General features: G+C 46.2%; 1 protein-coding gene across 2 annotated transcripts in view; it reads left to right on the top strand.

Moving 5' to 3' along the window:
* Nucleotides 1-1,694: 1,694 nt before the first annotated feature.
* Aff3 (ALF transcription elongation factor 3) overlaps nt 1,695-14,596 on the top strand; it is a 521,980-nt gene continuing 509,078 nt past the window's right edge. Inside the window, exons 1-2 of one of the 2 annotated variants that reach the window (XM_004844437.3) lie at nt 1,695-1,747; nt 1,866-1,991. In XM_004844437.3, coding sequence (XP_004844494.1) covers nt 1,939-1,991 — 53 coding nt within the window. In that variant the 5' untranslated portion in view covers nt 1,695-1,747; nt 1,866-1,938. The remainder of the gene's footprint in view (nt 1,748-1,865; nt 1,992-14,596) is intronic. The other variant, XM_004844436.3, reaches the window with a different exon arrangement.

Here is a 14,596-nt window from a genome sequence, read left to right as displayed (position 1 = left end):
ACATTTCCAACAAGGCTTATGCTAAGGAGATACTGCATGAAGGACATACTATTTTTCCCCTCTCTGCAGACTGGGATTTGGGGAGCCAACCCTTCACACCTGTACTTTTCCCTATATTCTTACCCTCTTTGTTCTTTTGTAGCCTTGTTACTACTTCTAACTAATGAGGGAGGTTTTCAAGGGTGGGAAGTTATCAGCTTGCAAAATAACAATTCCCTGTTCTCAGAGTTTGACGATGCAGACTCTGCCTTAATTTGGCATTATACACTTTGCCCATTAATAAAGCAAACACCACTTCGGAGCTGGGGAGGGGGTGGGACCAAGCAGTTTGCAACCTCACCTCAAATAGGAAAGAATTATCACTGGCCTTTTGATCTGCTACCTGTGTCCAGAACTTAGTGTGTTAATCCTCTTTCTGAGATGGGTGAGGTGGGGAGAGGCGGGGGTCCTTAGGTCTGACCCTGGAAGGACCCCAGGACTTCCCCCCAAGAGTCTACTACATTCCTGGCGGCCCCAGACAGCGATGCTTCTTGTCCAGAAAAGGAACAAAGGATAGAAGCAATGAAAGGGCTCCCTAGGGCAGGGTATGTGGGGTTTGGCGCAAGCGTAGGTATACTGCATTGATCCACTCTGCTCTCTCCAGGAATTCTGGGGACTCTTGAGCCAGGCTCCCTGAACTGTGGCCAAGGACTGGCCGAATCCAGGGACCCAGGAGGCGTTCCCGGTTTCAGGCTAGCAGTGGAGAAACAGAGGTATGGCCGGATCTCCAGACTCTCAGCCTGTCTGTACCTGGGAGCGAGGGTGGAAAACATTCTTTAAAACCAGGGAAGCGATAGTGATAAGGACTTTAATTTTTAGGAGCCACTCTGATACTCAGTGATCCTCCCAGCTGACAATCTGCCACTCTCCAGGGAAGTTTGCAGGAGCCACCCGGGGTGGGGGGAGACACCAGTGGGGACCGGTGGGACCTCCCCCAACCCAGCCAGACTGCAGCCGAGTACAGGTCGTTTGGAACGGGTTTCCTTTCCTCTGCTTCTCTTTATTTCACTTAACTTACTGACTCCAGATATTTGAACCGATTTGTTTACGGCGCGGCTGTGGGCTGCACAGTTAACTCTCACCGCGCCACAGGGGATTTCCCAGCATCCACCCCCAAATCTGCAGGCTGCACGGCAACCGCCCGCCAGCACGGTTCAGGAATCCAATTCCGAGCTGCACCCGAAGAGCTCGCATCCCGGACCGGGCCGGGCGAGGCGGGTGAGGCCGGAGGACAGGGATGCAGCAGGCCGGGCAGCATCCCCCTTGTCCAGGGCGCCGCCGCCGCTGCCTCGCCATTCCCTCCCCCTCGCGCACGGCCCCGGGCATGCCCCCCTCTCCCTCGGGCTGCAGGATCGGAAAGATCCCGGGGATCTAGGAGGAGGAGGGCGGCCGGGCTGCGCGGCCTGCGAGCTCTCGGGACCCCGGGAGCGGCGCGGGGAGCGCAGGGGCGCGCGGGGCGGGCGCGGCGCGGGGGCCCGGGGCGCGCGCACCTCGGCCTCGCCGCGCACACGCGCTCCCGGAGGAGAAAGGGGCGGCGGGCAGGCGGCGCGGAGCTTGGCGGAGGGGCGGCTGCGGCGGGCCGGGCGGCCCGGGCTGGAGGAGGGCGGGCGAGCGGGAGGGGGCGGAGGCGGGGCGCGGGCCAGGGGGCGGCGGCGGCGCAGCGAGCTCGCCGCTCTCCCCTAGTGTGCTGCGCGCGAGCCGGGAGCGGGTGAGCGCCGGGCGCGGGCTCGGGGCCTCGGGGGCTCGGGGGCTCGGGGTGGCGGCCCGGGGGCGGCGCGCACGCGGGCGCGGCCGGGATGCACCTTGAGCGGCGCCTTTCCTTGCAGCGCGCGGGCGGCCCGAGCCTTGGAGGCGGCGGCGGCGGCGGCGACAGCGGCGGCGACGCTGACACCTCCCACCATGGACAGCTTCGACTTAGCCCTTCTCCAGGAATGGGACCTCGAGTCGCTGTGGTGAGTCCTCGTGCCGGCCGCCGCGGCCCGGCCGGAGCGCGAGTAGACCCAGCGGTGGCCGGCGCGTCCTCACCTGGGCCGGGGGCTCCGGGGCTGCGCGGCCGCCGTGGGGGTGGGGTGGGTCGGGGACTCCTGCCGCGCAGCCGGCCCCTTCCTGCCTACCCCGGCCGCTGCACGCGCAGCCGCCTGCCCGTCTGTTCGCTCCTGGTCCTGTCCCCTCCCCTCGGTGCTGCCAGCCCCAGCCCAGGGGCCGGGAATCTGGGTGCCAGGGCAGAGCGCGGCCGTGGAGAGAAAAAGAAGCGGTTTTAGAACGTGTCACTAATGGTCGGGGATCCACCCTCGGCCCCCTGGCCCCTCTAGGCTCCCTGCTCTCTGATCGCGCTCCTTCCCTGCTCTCTAAGAGCCTCGGGCTTCGCCCCACCAACCCCCCGGAGTTGGTGCTGCCGAAAGTGTCCTTTGGGGATGTTTCAGTCCCTTCTCTGCCTGCCCTGCTCTGGGCTGCTGCATCTTTTCTGTCCATCTCACCCACTCCCACCCGAGCTGGAAAAGTGGACACCCAGGGCAGGAGGCGACCCTGTTTCTCCGCTCGGAAATTCCAGAGGCCTGGGTGCAGGGAGACTCCTTCCTGGAGATTCACAATTCCTCTGGGCCCTTGCTTCACACCTCGCCACAGTTGCACTCCTCCTCCTCCTCCTCCTCCTCCTCCTCCTCCTCCTCCTCCTCCTCCTCCTCCTCCTCCTCCTCCTCCTCCTCCTCCTCCTCCTCCTCCTCCTCCTCCTTCTCCCCCTCCCCCTCCCCCCCACCCCATCCCTGGAGCCCCAGGTGTACCTTTATGCCAAGCTTACAGCTCGAAGCCTGGGGTGCGCTTTGGGTTCTGTTTCCTGGGGGGTCTCACATTAAGGGACTGCTGTAGGTACATCGCAGGTAGAAGCAGTTTAATTCCAGTTGCGGGTAGCTTAAAAATCCCATTGGCTGCTTCAGCTTTCCTCTCCTTACCTCTTCCCCCCAACCCCCACTATCTCTTAAATGTTTGCCACTGACCCTATTCAGGTGGTGAAATTACTGCCTGCATATTCCTGGAGGAAGGGAACGTGTGTTAGGTTTAATATTTACGGCGATGAACATCTGCTGGAACAAGCACATTAACTGCACTCTGTTCTGCCTCCGGTAATCGCTTATTGTAGAACTGAGCCCCCCATCTCCTTTAATTCAGTAAAGAGTTCGCATGTGTCTAAAACTCCAAGTGGTGTGCACATGAATATTCAGTGCACAATTTTAAAGCTAAACTGCTTTATGATTTATGGCTCATATAGATGATATGTAGCTATGTGAGTGTTTTCGGTGATTTAGGTTTCCAGTGACTTTTATTTTCCTAAAGACAGGTGTAACAAAATAAAGTAGACACAATGCTCTGCATTATCGAGCAGTTTCTTATAAAAGATCCGATGGTGAGAAGGTACAGCTTGCTCTGCACAATGCTGGGACCTATAAAACACACAAGGATGGGCCCTAATGTAATAAAACTTGTATATATTACACTGGGAACTTCAAAGAGCCAGTGTAGAAAGAATATGAAACACGTTATTACTCTATAAAAGTTGCTAATTACTGTGTTGCTGCTCCGGGGGTTATTTCAGCCTTTCATTTACAGATACCTATTATTTTACAGGTTTACATTTAGAAATGTTGGTTTCTGGCAGAAATTCAATAGGTTTCCAGATAGCAGCTGTACTTGAAAAATGACTTTTGCTTTTTAAAAGGCAGTCTTACACACTTCAAGGGAAAAACTTACGGCTTTGGCATATTTTAACGCCACTTGTCTGCTTGCTGACTCACACTGAACCCCATCATGACTTCTGTAGGTAGTATTTTGAATTTATCAGGCATATTTTGTGGACTCTTCCAGCTCAGGGCCTGAGTTCTATTTCCTTTTGCATTCTTAATTCCCAGCTGAATTACCTGGAGCACTGTCACAGAAAAAGTGTCTGTCGATTTGACTTGAAATTTATATTAAGTACAATATTTAACTAATAGGTTTTTTTTTTTAAACTAAGCATTGTTAGAAAAGCTACTGTTCATGCAGTCAGGTTTTAATACATCAATTTTTGGCTCATGAAAACATGTAGACTTTCCTGATTACAACAGAGCAGGACAGTTGAGCTTGAGTGTTTATCATTTTGCAGTTAGAGAATTTACATCTGACAGAAGCTTATATGTTTCTGATAAGTTAAAGATAAAGCAAAATCCTTGAGTATGCATTTCTCACATGGTCAGACATTTTCTCAGTTATGGGTCAGTTTTTGGATGGTATTTTATTTACTTTTTATTTTTATGAGTCCATGTTTGCAGTACACAATCATTACATTCATTGGGGGGAGTTGGTATACATACATAACACGTCGTTTGTTTTTACTTCCCCTTCCCCTCCCTGGCTGGTATTTTCAAGTTCAATTTTATGATTTGCTTAAAATTTTAAGTTATGGTTTAATTTCAAGCTTATAAATGATCCAAGATAACTGATATTTGAATACTCTTTGTGTATTTGATATTTTCATATTTCTCATTTCCTTGTTTGACTCTCAGCAACCCTGATAGTGGTAAATGATAGAAGTCCCAGTTTACAGATGAGGACATTGCAGATTTAAACTATTAAATGACTTTGCTGAGACTTAAAAAACGGTATCAGACACTTAAGAACTAATATTTATTGAACACTTACTATTTACCAGATTTTGTTCTAGGTACATTTCATGCTTTAGCTCATCTAATCCTCACAACAATCTTACAAAGCAAGTACTGTTGATAGTCTCATTTTGCAGATGGAGAAATTGAAAATCTGGGAGATTAGGTAACTGGCTCTAGGTCATACATCTAAAAATGGAGGTCCATATTTGAAACAAGAATTAGCTTTTTTTAAAACTTAAAATCCAGTGCATTTTCTAGGAGATTGTGGATGTCTCACAGTTTATGAAGTGGAGTCTGAAATTAATTACAAAGCAAAAGCATGATGGACTGGAAGTTAAGGTTCTGTTAAAATCTCAGAGAAAGAGAAGTCAGTACCATAAATGGTATTGATCTAACATTAAAGATCTGAAAACAAAATATTGTAATTTAGGAAATGATGCCTGTTATTTATAAATTAACTTATGAAAGTACATATAAATTTTAAATAAGGACCATTTGAATACTTCTTTTAATTCATCACAGGAAAACACTTTTCTTTGAAGGGGGAAGGAGGAGGTACAGATTGATAGCAAAAGAGAATCTTATTTTAAAGCCCTAACAACTTTTTCTAATTTATTGTTTTCCAATAAAGTCAATTGGCATTTTATTGGTTGTGAGTGTGGCTTTGAACTTGACCTTGCTTATTCTAGTGGTCACAGAGTGTCCTCAAATGACTGTATGGATAATATGAAGGGAAAAGGTCAAAATTGTTGCATATGATCAATAGAGATAATTAATTATCCCTTCAAGGACCACCTGCTCTGCCTCCTTGCACACTGTTGCCCCCCACTCTGAGCTACACACTTAGACTTCAAGGTGGGTCTTTTGTGTGTGAATGATTGGATGGCTGTTCTTTTCAGCCATACCTTCAAGTTCAGAAGGACAGCCCAACTTGCCACTTCTAATTCTACTTCCCATTTCTAGATTGAAGCCAGAGTGGAGAACTTGGAACATGGTGAAGGTACTTATTCTCCACCCAGCTCTGTAGCTTCATTCAATAAAGCTGAGTTCTGATATTGGGGGATTCTGTAGGTTTTCAGAGGCCAAATTACAGAGGAACATGTACCTCTACTCTGTCCTCCACCTGTTCCCTTCTGCTCTTTCTCCTGTGTTCCACCAGCTATGGATCAGCTTCCAGACACACAAGCCATTCCCAGGGCCTTTAAAATAATGACCATCCCTCTTGGCAGGCTAACTGCTGCTTTCATTTATCCATTTCACAAATCTTTCTCGGTCACCTCTAGATACAAGACCCTGTGCTGGTCGCTATAGAAGATACAAAGATGAGTAAAACATGGGCTGTGCATATTGCTGAGTAGGAGAATGAGACAAGTACTTACATACAAAAGAACATTTTCATCACTGGCCAGTTATAAAAGATACCATGTTTGGGAGTAGGATGGGTGGTGGAGGAGGGAAAGGGGAAAAATTGAGTTTACAAAAAAGGCTCCCATAGAAGAGGTGGCCTTTGAACTAAGCTCTGGAAGATGAATGGGATTTTTACAGACAGTGGGGGGTGGGGGTATTGAGAAGACATAGAAGCATCTTGGGCAAAGAAAGCACTGAACAAAGGCTTTCATGGTGTCTCTGAAAAATCCTTTTATGAATCATGGTGGAATTACCTATACCATGTATTTTAAAGATGCAGAACTTCGTAATCATGAGATGGTTTCAGTGAATAAGAAAAGTTTTCAAAATGAATTTAAACTTGCATTTAACTTTCCTTAAGTATGAACACATTTTAGTTATTGGAGAAAAAGTGTATCAAAAGGAAACAACAACTAATTCAGATCCTGTTACTCTGCCCTCTTCTGTAGCTTCACATTAAGCCCGAATCCATACTATTGTTCATTACACTTTATATTCTTTCCAATTGGAACCTTTAAAATTGTAACACATGGTTTGTTTCATACTCATCAATTTGTTCTACTCCAAGCATTCACAGAATATTAGCCATTACTAGAGGATAGGTACTCTAGGGCAGTGGCTTTTAAGGGTTTTAGACGATGACCTACAATGCATTTAACATTGCCATCTAATACCTCTGCACCCATAACTGAAACAAATGTTGTAAAATAACACTTACTCTTATTGTATATGATGGGCATTGATAATTTTTAGTCTCTTTTCTTTTGAAATTTCCCATCCATGGGTTGAAATCTGCAGTTTAAAATTCTAGTGTAGGGGATCCAAAGGAGAGAGAGAGAGACCATCCTTTAGGAACTTACAGGACCACAAGCCATGCACATAGGTATCTTCCACACAAAGCGGCATTGCCCTTAGGGGTGTGGGCACATCCTGTCCAGAGAGTAAAATATTCCTGGCCAAGTGACATTTGAGATGGATCCCAGGGAAGGAGAATTTCAAGAGGAGTTAAAAAGGAGGGGAATTTACGTGGAAGGAAAATGGGAACCGAAACATGGAGGGAATGAAGTAGGGAGCTTGTGTGAAGATACTAAGCAGGTTGGGTAAGGGATGGGGCACACCCCTGTGTGGAAGAAGAAGCTGAGGCAGAGCCACCAACAGTTTAGTCTCCACAAGGATGCCTTCCAGGGGTTCCTGGGGGTGCTCTTGGCTCTTCTCAAGTCAATCACCAGTGGACGTGCCCAGGCCATAGCTTCCCACAGGCCCCTATAGGTCAGGTTTCCCTGGCTCTTTACAGAGTCAGAAAGCTTCTTTGATCCCTGATCTTGCCTCTGGACCGTTTCCTCTAGCAAAAGTAAATATTTTAAGCTCCTAGGCCTGTCCTTTCCTGTATCCCTCCTGGGTCAAACTGCTCACCTTACATAATGGGCAAGGAGTGCAGAGCACACATGGGTAGAGGAGCCCCAGGTATCCTGGAGCTGATTGGTCAAGAGTAGGCTACATTGGCTGTGCTCATTTCATTGGCCAAAAGTGATCATGTGGTTGGCTGTCAGGCTTTCATTGGCTGAAAATCTCAGAGCAAGTCAGAGCGTGGGAAAGAGCCCAGGCAGGTGTGAAGGTGAAAACATTTCTGGGAAGGGAAAGGTGTCCAGGGGTAGAAGGGGTTGTGGGCTTCAGGGGCTAAAGGGCTGGCGGCCAGCAGAAAGGATGCAGGGTGGGGTCTATAGGGAGCGTCCACTGGTGGGGAGGATGGACTGGGAGCCTTGTATGGGATGTGTGTTGGAGAAGGCTGACTAGAGAAACTAGTTAGTTCAGGGTGCTGAAGTTGAGGGCTCGGGATCAGCGGGGGACCACAGGAGGATGCACATTGGATGTGCAGATGGGTTTTAACCAAATGTCTCTCGACAATGAAGATGAGTATTATAAATGGGGAAATGATGCCTTCCTGTGTTCCGGATTCTCTTTTGTGAAAACGTAGGAGGGTTAGAAAATGTTAAGAATCTATTTTGGGAGAATGTCCTTGAGAACCAGAAATGATCTAATCCATAACATTTAGGATTAATAATTTGAATGAGGCCCTTTGGTTTAATATAGGTTTAAATAATAATCTAATTAAGAAAAAATTAATTCCTGCATATGGAATGCAAGAGTTTTTTTGTGTGTGTTTGTAAATGATTTTTAAACTGGAATAGATTTCTCTATTTAAAATTTCCGTATTTGGGAAATAAAGCCTTGGTGGCAAAATCAAGACCATAAAGGACAACTTTAATATCATTTAATGGTAACATAATCCTTGTTTTATTTCAAAGTGAGATCCATAAAACTTATTTCCACTGTTGGCTCTTCTCTTTTGTCTGGTGATTTAATCGATGTTTCTGAATTCAACTGGCTCCAGCCAACCTTTCTTTCTGTTTGACCCTGGGCAGCTCATGATTTTTCTCATTTCCTATTCTCAATCTTTAATTACTTACAAAATGACAGCACTTATCCTGGCCTACCTCATGATGTCGTGCAGGTAAGTCATAAAAGTGTCAGTTGCTCTGCGAGTGCCAAATGTAATTTTTTTGTACCCTTTGCATCCTTAAAAAGTCTCTTTTTCATAAACAAGGAAAGATACAGAAAGGCCACTGTGGGGTCATCACATTGAGCCTTCTGTGTGGTACAGAGCTCCGTCCTTGGTGATGGGAGCTGGAGATATCTTTGGAGATTGGTAGTTTTTCTTAGTTCTGCATCATAGTTGAGCAGACAAATATGCCTGCCCTTATGGTTGTTCTATGAACATATATAGATATATGAACCATTGCATAATCTTTGATGTTTCACTGAGAATGTATTGTATTACCAACCATTATATCAAATGACTTCATTTGGCACTGCAGGTCTCATTAAATTATGTCAGGCTAGTCATAATTTAGTTTCACTAGGAACGAAATACACAGCTAGACCGGGGAAGAGGCTACCACACCAGTTAAGAAACAAAAGGGGTTTAATCAAAGCAGGCTAACTCCTGGAGACATTATAAGGACTCTTAAGGGTGCGCGAAGGTTTTTCATTGGGAGGGGAGGAATACGATTGTTTGGGTTGTTCAAGGGCTAGAGGAAGGTCAGATGTGGTGTGGGCTGTCTCACAGCATAACGATTCCCTGGGTTTGTAGAAAGATATTCCTGGATAAGTGGAGCAGCAGCAATGGGTTATCTCTTCGAATCCTTCCAACTTCAGAATTCTCCGATCACTCCCATCACAAGGGAATGAGAATCAAAGAGTGCAGAAGTCATTAATTGTATTCACTTGTGTATTTTCCCCTCTGCAATTTATCCACTTACATGTAGAGAAAGGCAAGGAGGGTACTTAAACTTTTTCACATAATTTCTCCCTGGGAGACTCATTGTTAGTGGAGGTAAACAAAAATGACTGTAATTTGGTGACCATGCTAACATAGCAACTCAGTTTAGGGTTATGTGCTTAACTTGGTACTGGAAATAATTTTATTTTTCCTCTTTATGGTCAGGAAATTAGTTTTCAGGAATCCCCCAGAGGGCTGTAATATGATTCTGTTAGTCTTAGTTAAATTTTTCTTGTCATACCTGTGCTGTTTACCTGAGTTATGAAGTGACAGAATGAATTTCCCGTCAATGTTCATTGAAATGTTAATTAGTTCCCTGGCAGTTTAGATAGGAAAAAATCTGTCCTGTAGCAGATCATCACCAGTCCTGAGAAATAATCTTTTCTTGTTTTCAAATTTCAAAGTATGTTTATTTTTCTATAGACGACACCTAGAGGAAGAAAAGACCAGGGTATAGAAAGCTGTTTTGAGAGCACAGATAGGTATACTTGACCCTCATCCAGCACATAATTCTCTAACTTTATGGGTTATCTGAATAACCCAGGGATCTTGTTAAAATATGGATCCTAATTTGTTAGGATTAGGGTGGGGTCAGGAGTCTGTCTTGCTGCCAGCTCTTAGCTCATCGTTCTGTTGTACTGACCAGGTGTTGAGTTGCAAGGACTAACCAGGTAGAGCACCCTTCTCAAGTGTTCATGGAACATTCTTCTCACTGTTTTGGGGAAGCTTTTATGTAATAAAATTCTGATTTCATAAAGCTAGAAGGTTGAATTTAGAGGCAGTATTTATTTTATTTTTGTGAGACTTTCTAATCCAATTCTGATGAGTGAGGGGCTGGTTAATGGTATACTAGTGGGGATACTGAGGGAAATAAACATAAAAACTTAAGGAAACACAACTTGTAGTAAATAGGCTAATCACTTTGTACAGCCTTACAGCTCTTATCAGTCCTTCGAGACAGTAACTCCTATAGGTGCCCAGGATAGAGACCAAATGTCCTCACCCTTTCCTAGCCAGTCTGTCTTTGGAGGGGGGCAGTGGAGGACTGGGGACTGGGGGGGTGGCAGTCGGAGGTGGGTCACCTATTTGCAGAATCACAGCTCTATCTGCTAGCTGTAGCCACCTATTGAAACTTTCCTAGTGTCCTAGGAAAAATTAACCCACAGACTCTAAGAGGAGCCAGTGCTGGGTCTCAGACACCTTGGTCTGGGGTCTTCTGTCCCAGCACAGCCACTATCTCCCTCTTTAGCCTTTACCAGAGCACCCTGAGTCCTTTAGGTCCAACTTAGCTGCAGTTTTTGCATTTAAGTTCCAGTCCTATTTCATTAGAAAAATCGGTGTATATAGGGCTGATGAAATGTAGTGTAATTCACTTTGTGTATTCTATGAGATTGGTGAGAATAATATTGACTTTATGTGCTCAGTGAGACACACACATACACACATACACTCGCCTTACACTCACATTGGCATTAGGCATAGGAGACTGTTATTAGCAGGAGACCAGATAGGATTTAAACAACTGTGAGCATTTCAGATTTGGAAAAGAAAGCTGAATTTTCAGGAGTAGCAGGGCAAATGTAAATCTTGCAGCCTCAGGACACAAGGCAACTGGCAGAGGCAGTGTTTGCAACAGTGTTTAGTGTCATCTGGGCCACAGTTCTTATGTGTGCTCCTGGTGGCCCAATACTATACTCCACATCTTGGTTCATTTGGTTGTCTGACTCATGATATTTAACCATTTCTTATAATGAGCAATGTTATTTTCCACTCATTTAACTTACATTGGGGAAGAGAAAGGGAGACGTTTGTCCTCAAGCTTGAACACGGACAAGACGGATAATAAGGTGAGCAGGTGTCTGGTCATTGCTTTGGTTTGTCTTAGTGTCCTGGAATTCATGCATTTTGTTTCACATTGGAGAAAACACTATTGATAATTAGTATATAATACAAATAATGTGATAGATGATTTAGACAACTCAAGAGAAATACTCTCCCAGCTTTGCTCTGTTGAGGCAGAAGATCCCTAGGAACAAAAAGCAACTGACCTTGGTGGATCAGGTTGAGAAATTGAGTCTGACCCTGCAGGCTTTTGTCCTGGGACTCCCACCTTGGCTGAGAAGGCAGGTTGACCACACGGCTCCATGGCATCTTTGTCTACCAGCTGGAACCTGTGGCAGGGAGCCTGCCCATGTCACTTCTCAGATCTGCTAAGGTGGAAAGTGCTAGAATCCTCACGGAGCTTGGAGTTTCTGATGGGGCACTAGGACCTTCCTTGCCATTCTCCTTGGGATCCAAACGCTTATGTCCTTCCATTTTCTGAAAAGCCCTTTCTCACCCCTCTCCTGCCCTGTGGGTGCTGGAAATGAAGATTGACTTGAAGGAGGGCATGGTGTTAAGAGACCCTCTGAGAATGAGAGCTGTGATCCTCTCACGTCATAGCGGCTGCAGAATTGGGATCCCCGCTCACTCCTGCTGACCCGGCTGCAGTAACCTTCTTTAGTGGGGTGAGTGTTTCCCCTGGTTTGTAGTCATATCTTGCTGCTGACTCCAGGCTGAGGCCCTTGGCCTGGTCTGTGCTAGCTGGGCTTAACTAAGCTGTTGATCCTGCGGGCCGTATTTTGGAGCCCAGTTCAAAATTGCTTGTAGGGGCTACCAAGGCATTAGGTGACTTCCTCAAAAATTTATTTTAAAAAAATAAGTAGAGTTTAATCCTCTAGTATCAGCAGAATGTCTTTTTGATAAGAAAGCTGGTGAACTTTATCTGCTACTTAGCCAACCTTCCCCTTTGAATGAAAATTCCAAGTCTGTGTTAACAAGTTCCAAGTATAGAAATTAAATATTTATAGTCTGAAAGGAAGCAAAGACATTTTGGTTTCTAATATTTAGGTAGATAATTAGCTACATAAATTAATTCCTAGTCTTTCCTTTACTCTGATCCCACAGCAGGGTGAAAGTAATATTTCACAGTCCTGAAATATTGTGTAGAATAATGTAACCCAGTATGTATACAGCTCAGGGGGCTTTCAGCTGCTCTTTGTAGCCTCCTTCTCCTGGATTTATAGGTTTCTGGGTAGAGATGAGCAGCTATTTATTGAACCAGACACAGAAGGATGAATAGACCATGTTTCTGGCCCGCAGTGTATTTGTACTTAAGCCTGAGACAGATGATTTCAGGTAGTCTAAGATCCCATGGAGGGTGTAAAGGGTGCCCTACCCACCATGGAGTTGTAGGGAAGATCGCCTGGAGAAAGGGGCCACTGGTTTGAGCCATAAAGGACAAGTAGGGCAGAGCCGGGCCGGAAGCAGAGGGAATGGCAGGCGAGTGATGTCATCAAAGGCAAAGAGGTGAAAAGATCAAGTTGTAAGCAGCAGCAGGGCCCAGGGCACTGAGTTGCAGGTCTGGGGGTGCCTCTGAGGTGTGAGGTGGGGGGCCAGGGAGTGGAGCAGGGACAAGGCCTGGGAGGGCCCTGCGTGGGCTCCACCGGGCTTCAATAGTTCCCAGTGGCCGGTGGCCAGGCCTTGAGGAGGGGAACAGCATGAGCTCATTTGCATTTTATTCTTTCTAGAAGGCACTGCACATGGGTGAGTTGCAGGATGTGGCCACCAGAGGCCACATCTAGAGGATGTAGAGATCAAGCAAGGGGCATAGGAAGGAGAGGGATGCAGGGGCAGAACCTGCTGCTGGACGGGATAGGGATCAGAGGCACTTTCAGGACTGAGTGTGTGTGACCTGACAGGGTATGGAAGGAAGAGCTCTCACTGTGTGATCCTGCCATGTCAAAAGAAGACTGGGACAAAATAGGGATTTAGGGGTTATCAGCATACAGTGGTGGTGAAAGCCACGGAACTGGGCAAGATTGTCCCTGAAGAGTGAGGCGAGAAGGAGCAGTAAGCTGAGGACATCAAACCGAAAGACAATGGGAGGGAAGGTGGCTCAGGGAGGAGGTTGAAGGGAAAAGGCTAGAAAGGTCGGCGACCAAGAGGGAGCAGGTCCATGGCCACTGCCTCACTTGGCCCAGCCTCCTGGGTGAGAATGGGAGATGCTTCAGGGGCCGGAGTGGGCAGGAAGGGCCTAGTGGGAGGTGGGAGGAGGGAAGTGCAGTTCCAAATGGTCTCACTCTTATTGGAGAGGAAAACTTGGAGGAGGGAGGGGAAGGTGAGTCAGGACCAGAGAAAGAGGGGAACGGGGTGGGATGTGATGCCTCGGGATTGCTGTGTGTGTGTGTGTGTGTGTGTGTCTCTCTCTCTCTCCCTGCCTCTCAGTATCTGCAAGGAATGGAAGTTTCAGAAAACAGAACCACAGAGAAAAGAGTGCTAAATATTAGACTATAACAGGTAACTGATAGGTGCTTCATAGTTATTTCTGAATAAGTAATGTAATGAAAAGTCTACATAAGCCACTTTAGCATAAATCTCTGTCATACTCCCTGTTAGAGTGTTGTGAAAGTAATTTTGATTCAGGAGTAATTGGGTGAGGCTATATCACCAGAAAAAATTAGTGATTTTTTTCTAATTGTGAAGTATTTTAAATGGAGTTTTAAAAACTTGTTTTCAGACGTGAAAGGCTTGCAGGTGGGAGCCCCTTTTACTACATCTGGGGTAGCATCCTGGGGAGGGCTCTGATGCCAGCTCCCTCTGTGTTTTATTATAATTAATTAATTTTGACCTTCGTGTGTTTTAGGGTTTCTTCTATGTCAGGAAGGGCTATGAGTCTTGGCATGTTCTACAATCTCATTTAACCTTTGTGACCTCTGAGGTGGGTTCTATTCTGACCCATTTAATGGAGAAAGAAGAAAAGGCACAAGGTCATTTGCCCAATGTCCCATAGGTGGGAGGGACCACAGCTAGCGATAGGGTTTTGCTCATGGAATTTGGCTCTGGAGTCCTTACACACAGCCACCGTCCTACAGTGAATGTCTGCAAAGGACATAATCATAGGATGTGAATTCTGAGGTCCTATCCAACCTTATAATCTGTGTAATCCATATACATATGTGTGTGACTTATATTTTAGATCACACACACATGGGGTCTCTAACATGTACAGTGAAGTATATATGGAAAAACATCTTGAGATTCATTGAAATTGTTCAGATAATATAGTATACTCTGTTCAAGTTACTGTGTATTTTAGACTAGTGGAATTGTAACAAAAGAGGCTTCCCTATGC

The sequence above is a fragment of the Heterocephalus glaber genome, unplaced genomic scaffold (genome assembly GCF_053883595.1).
Source record: "Heterocephalus glaber isolate CG9 unplaced genomic scaffold, H.glaber_assembly_v1.0 deba00000470, whole genome shotgun sequence".
In the NCBI taxonomy this organism is placed as follows: domain Eukaryota; kingdom Metazoa; phylum Chordata; class Mammalia; order Rodentia; family Bathyergidae; genus Heterocephalus; species Heterocephalus glaber.
The sequence above is the reverse complement of the archived record's forward strand: the minus strand, read 5'-3'. Positions and strand labels throughout refer to the sequence as shown.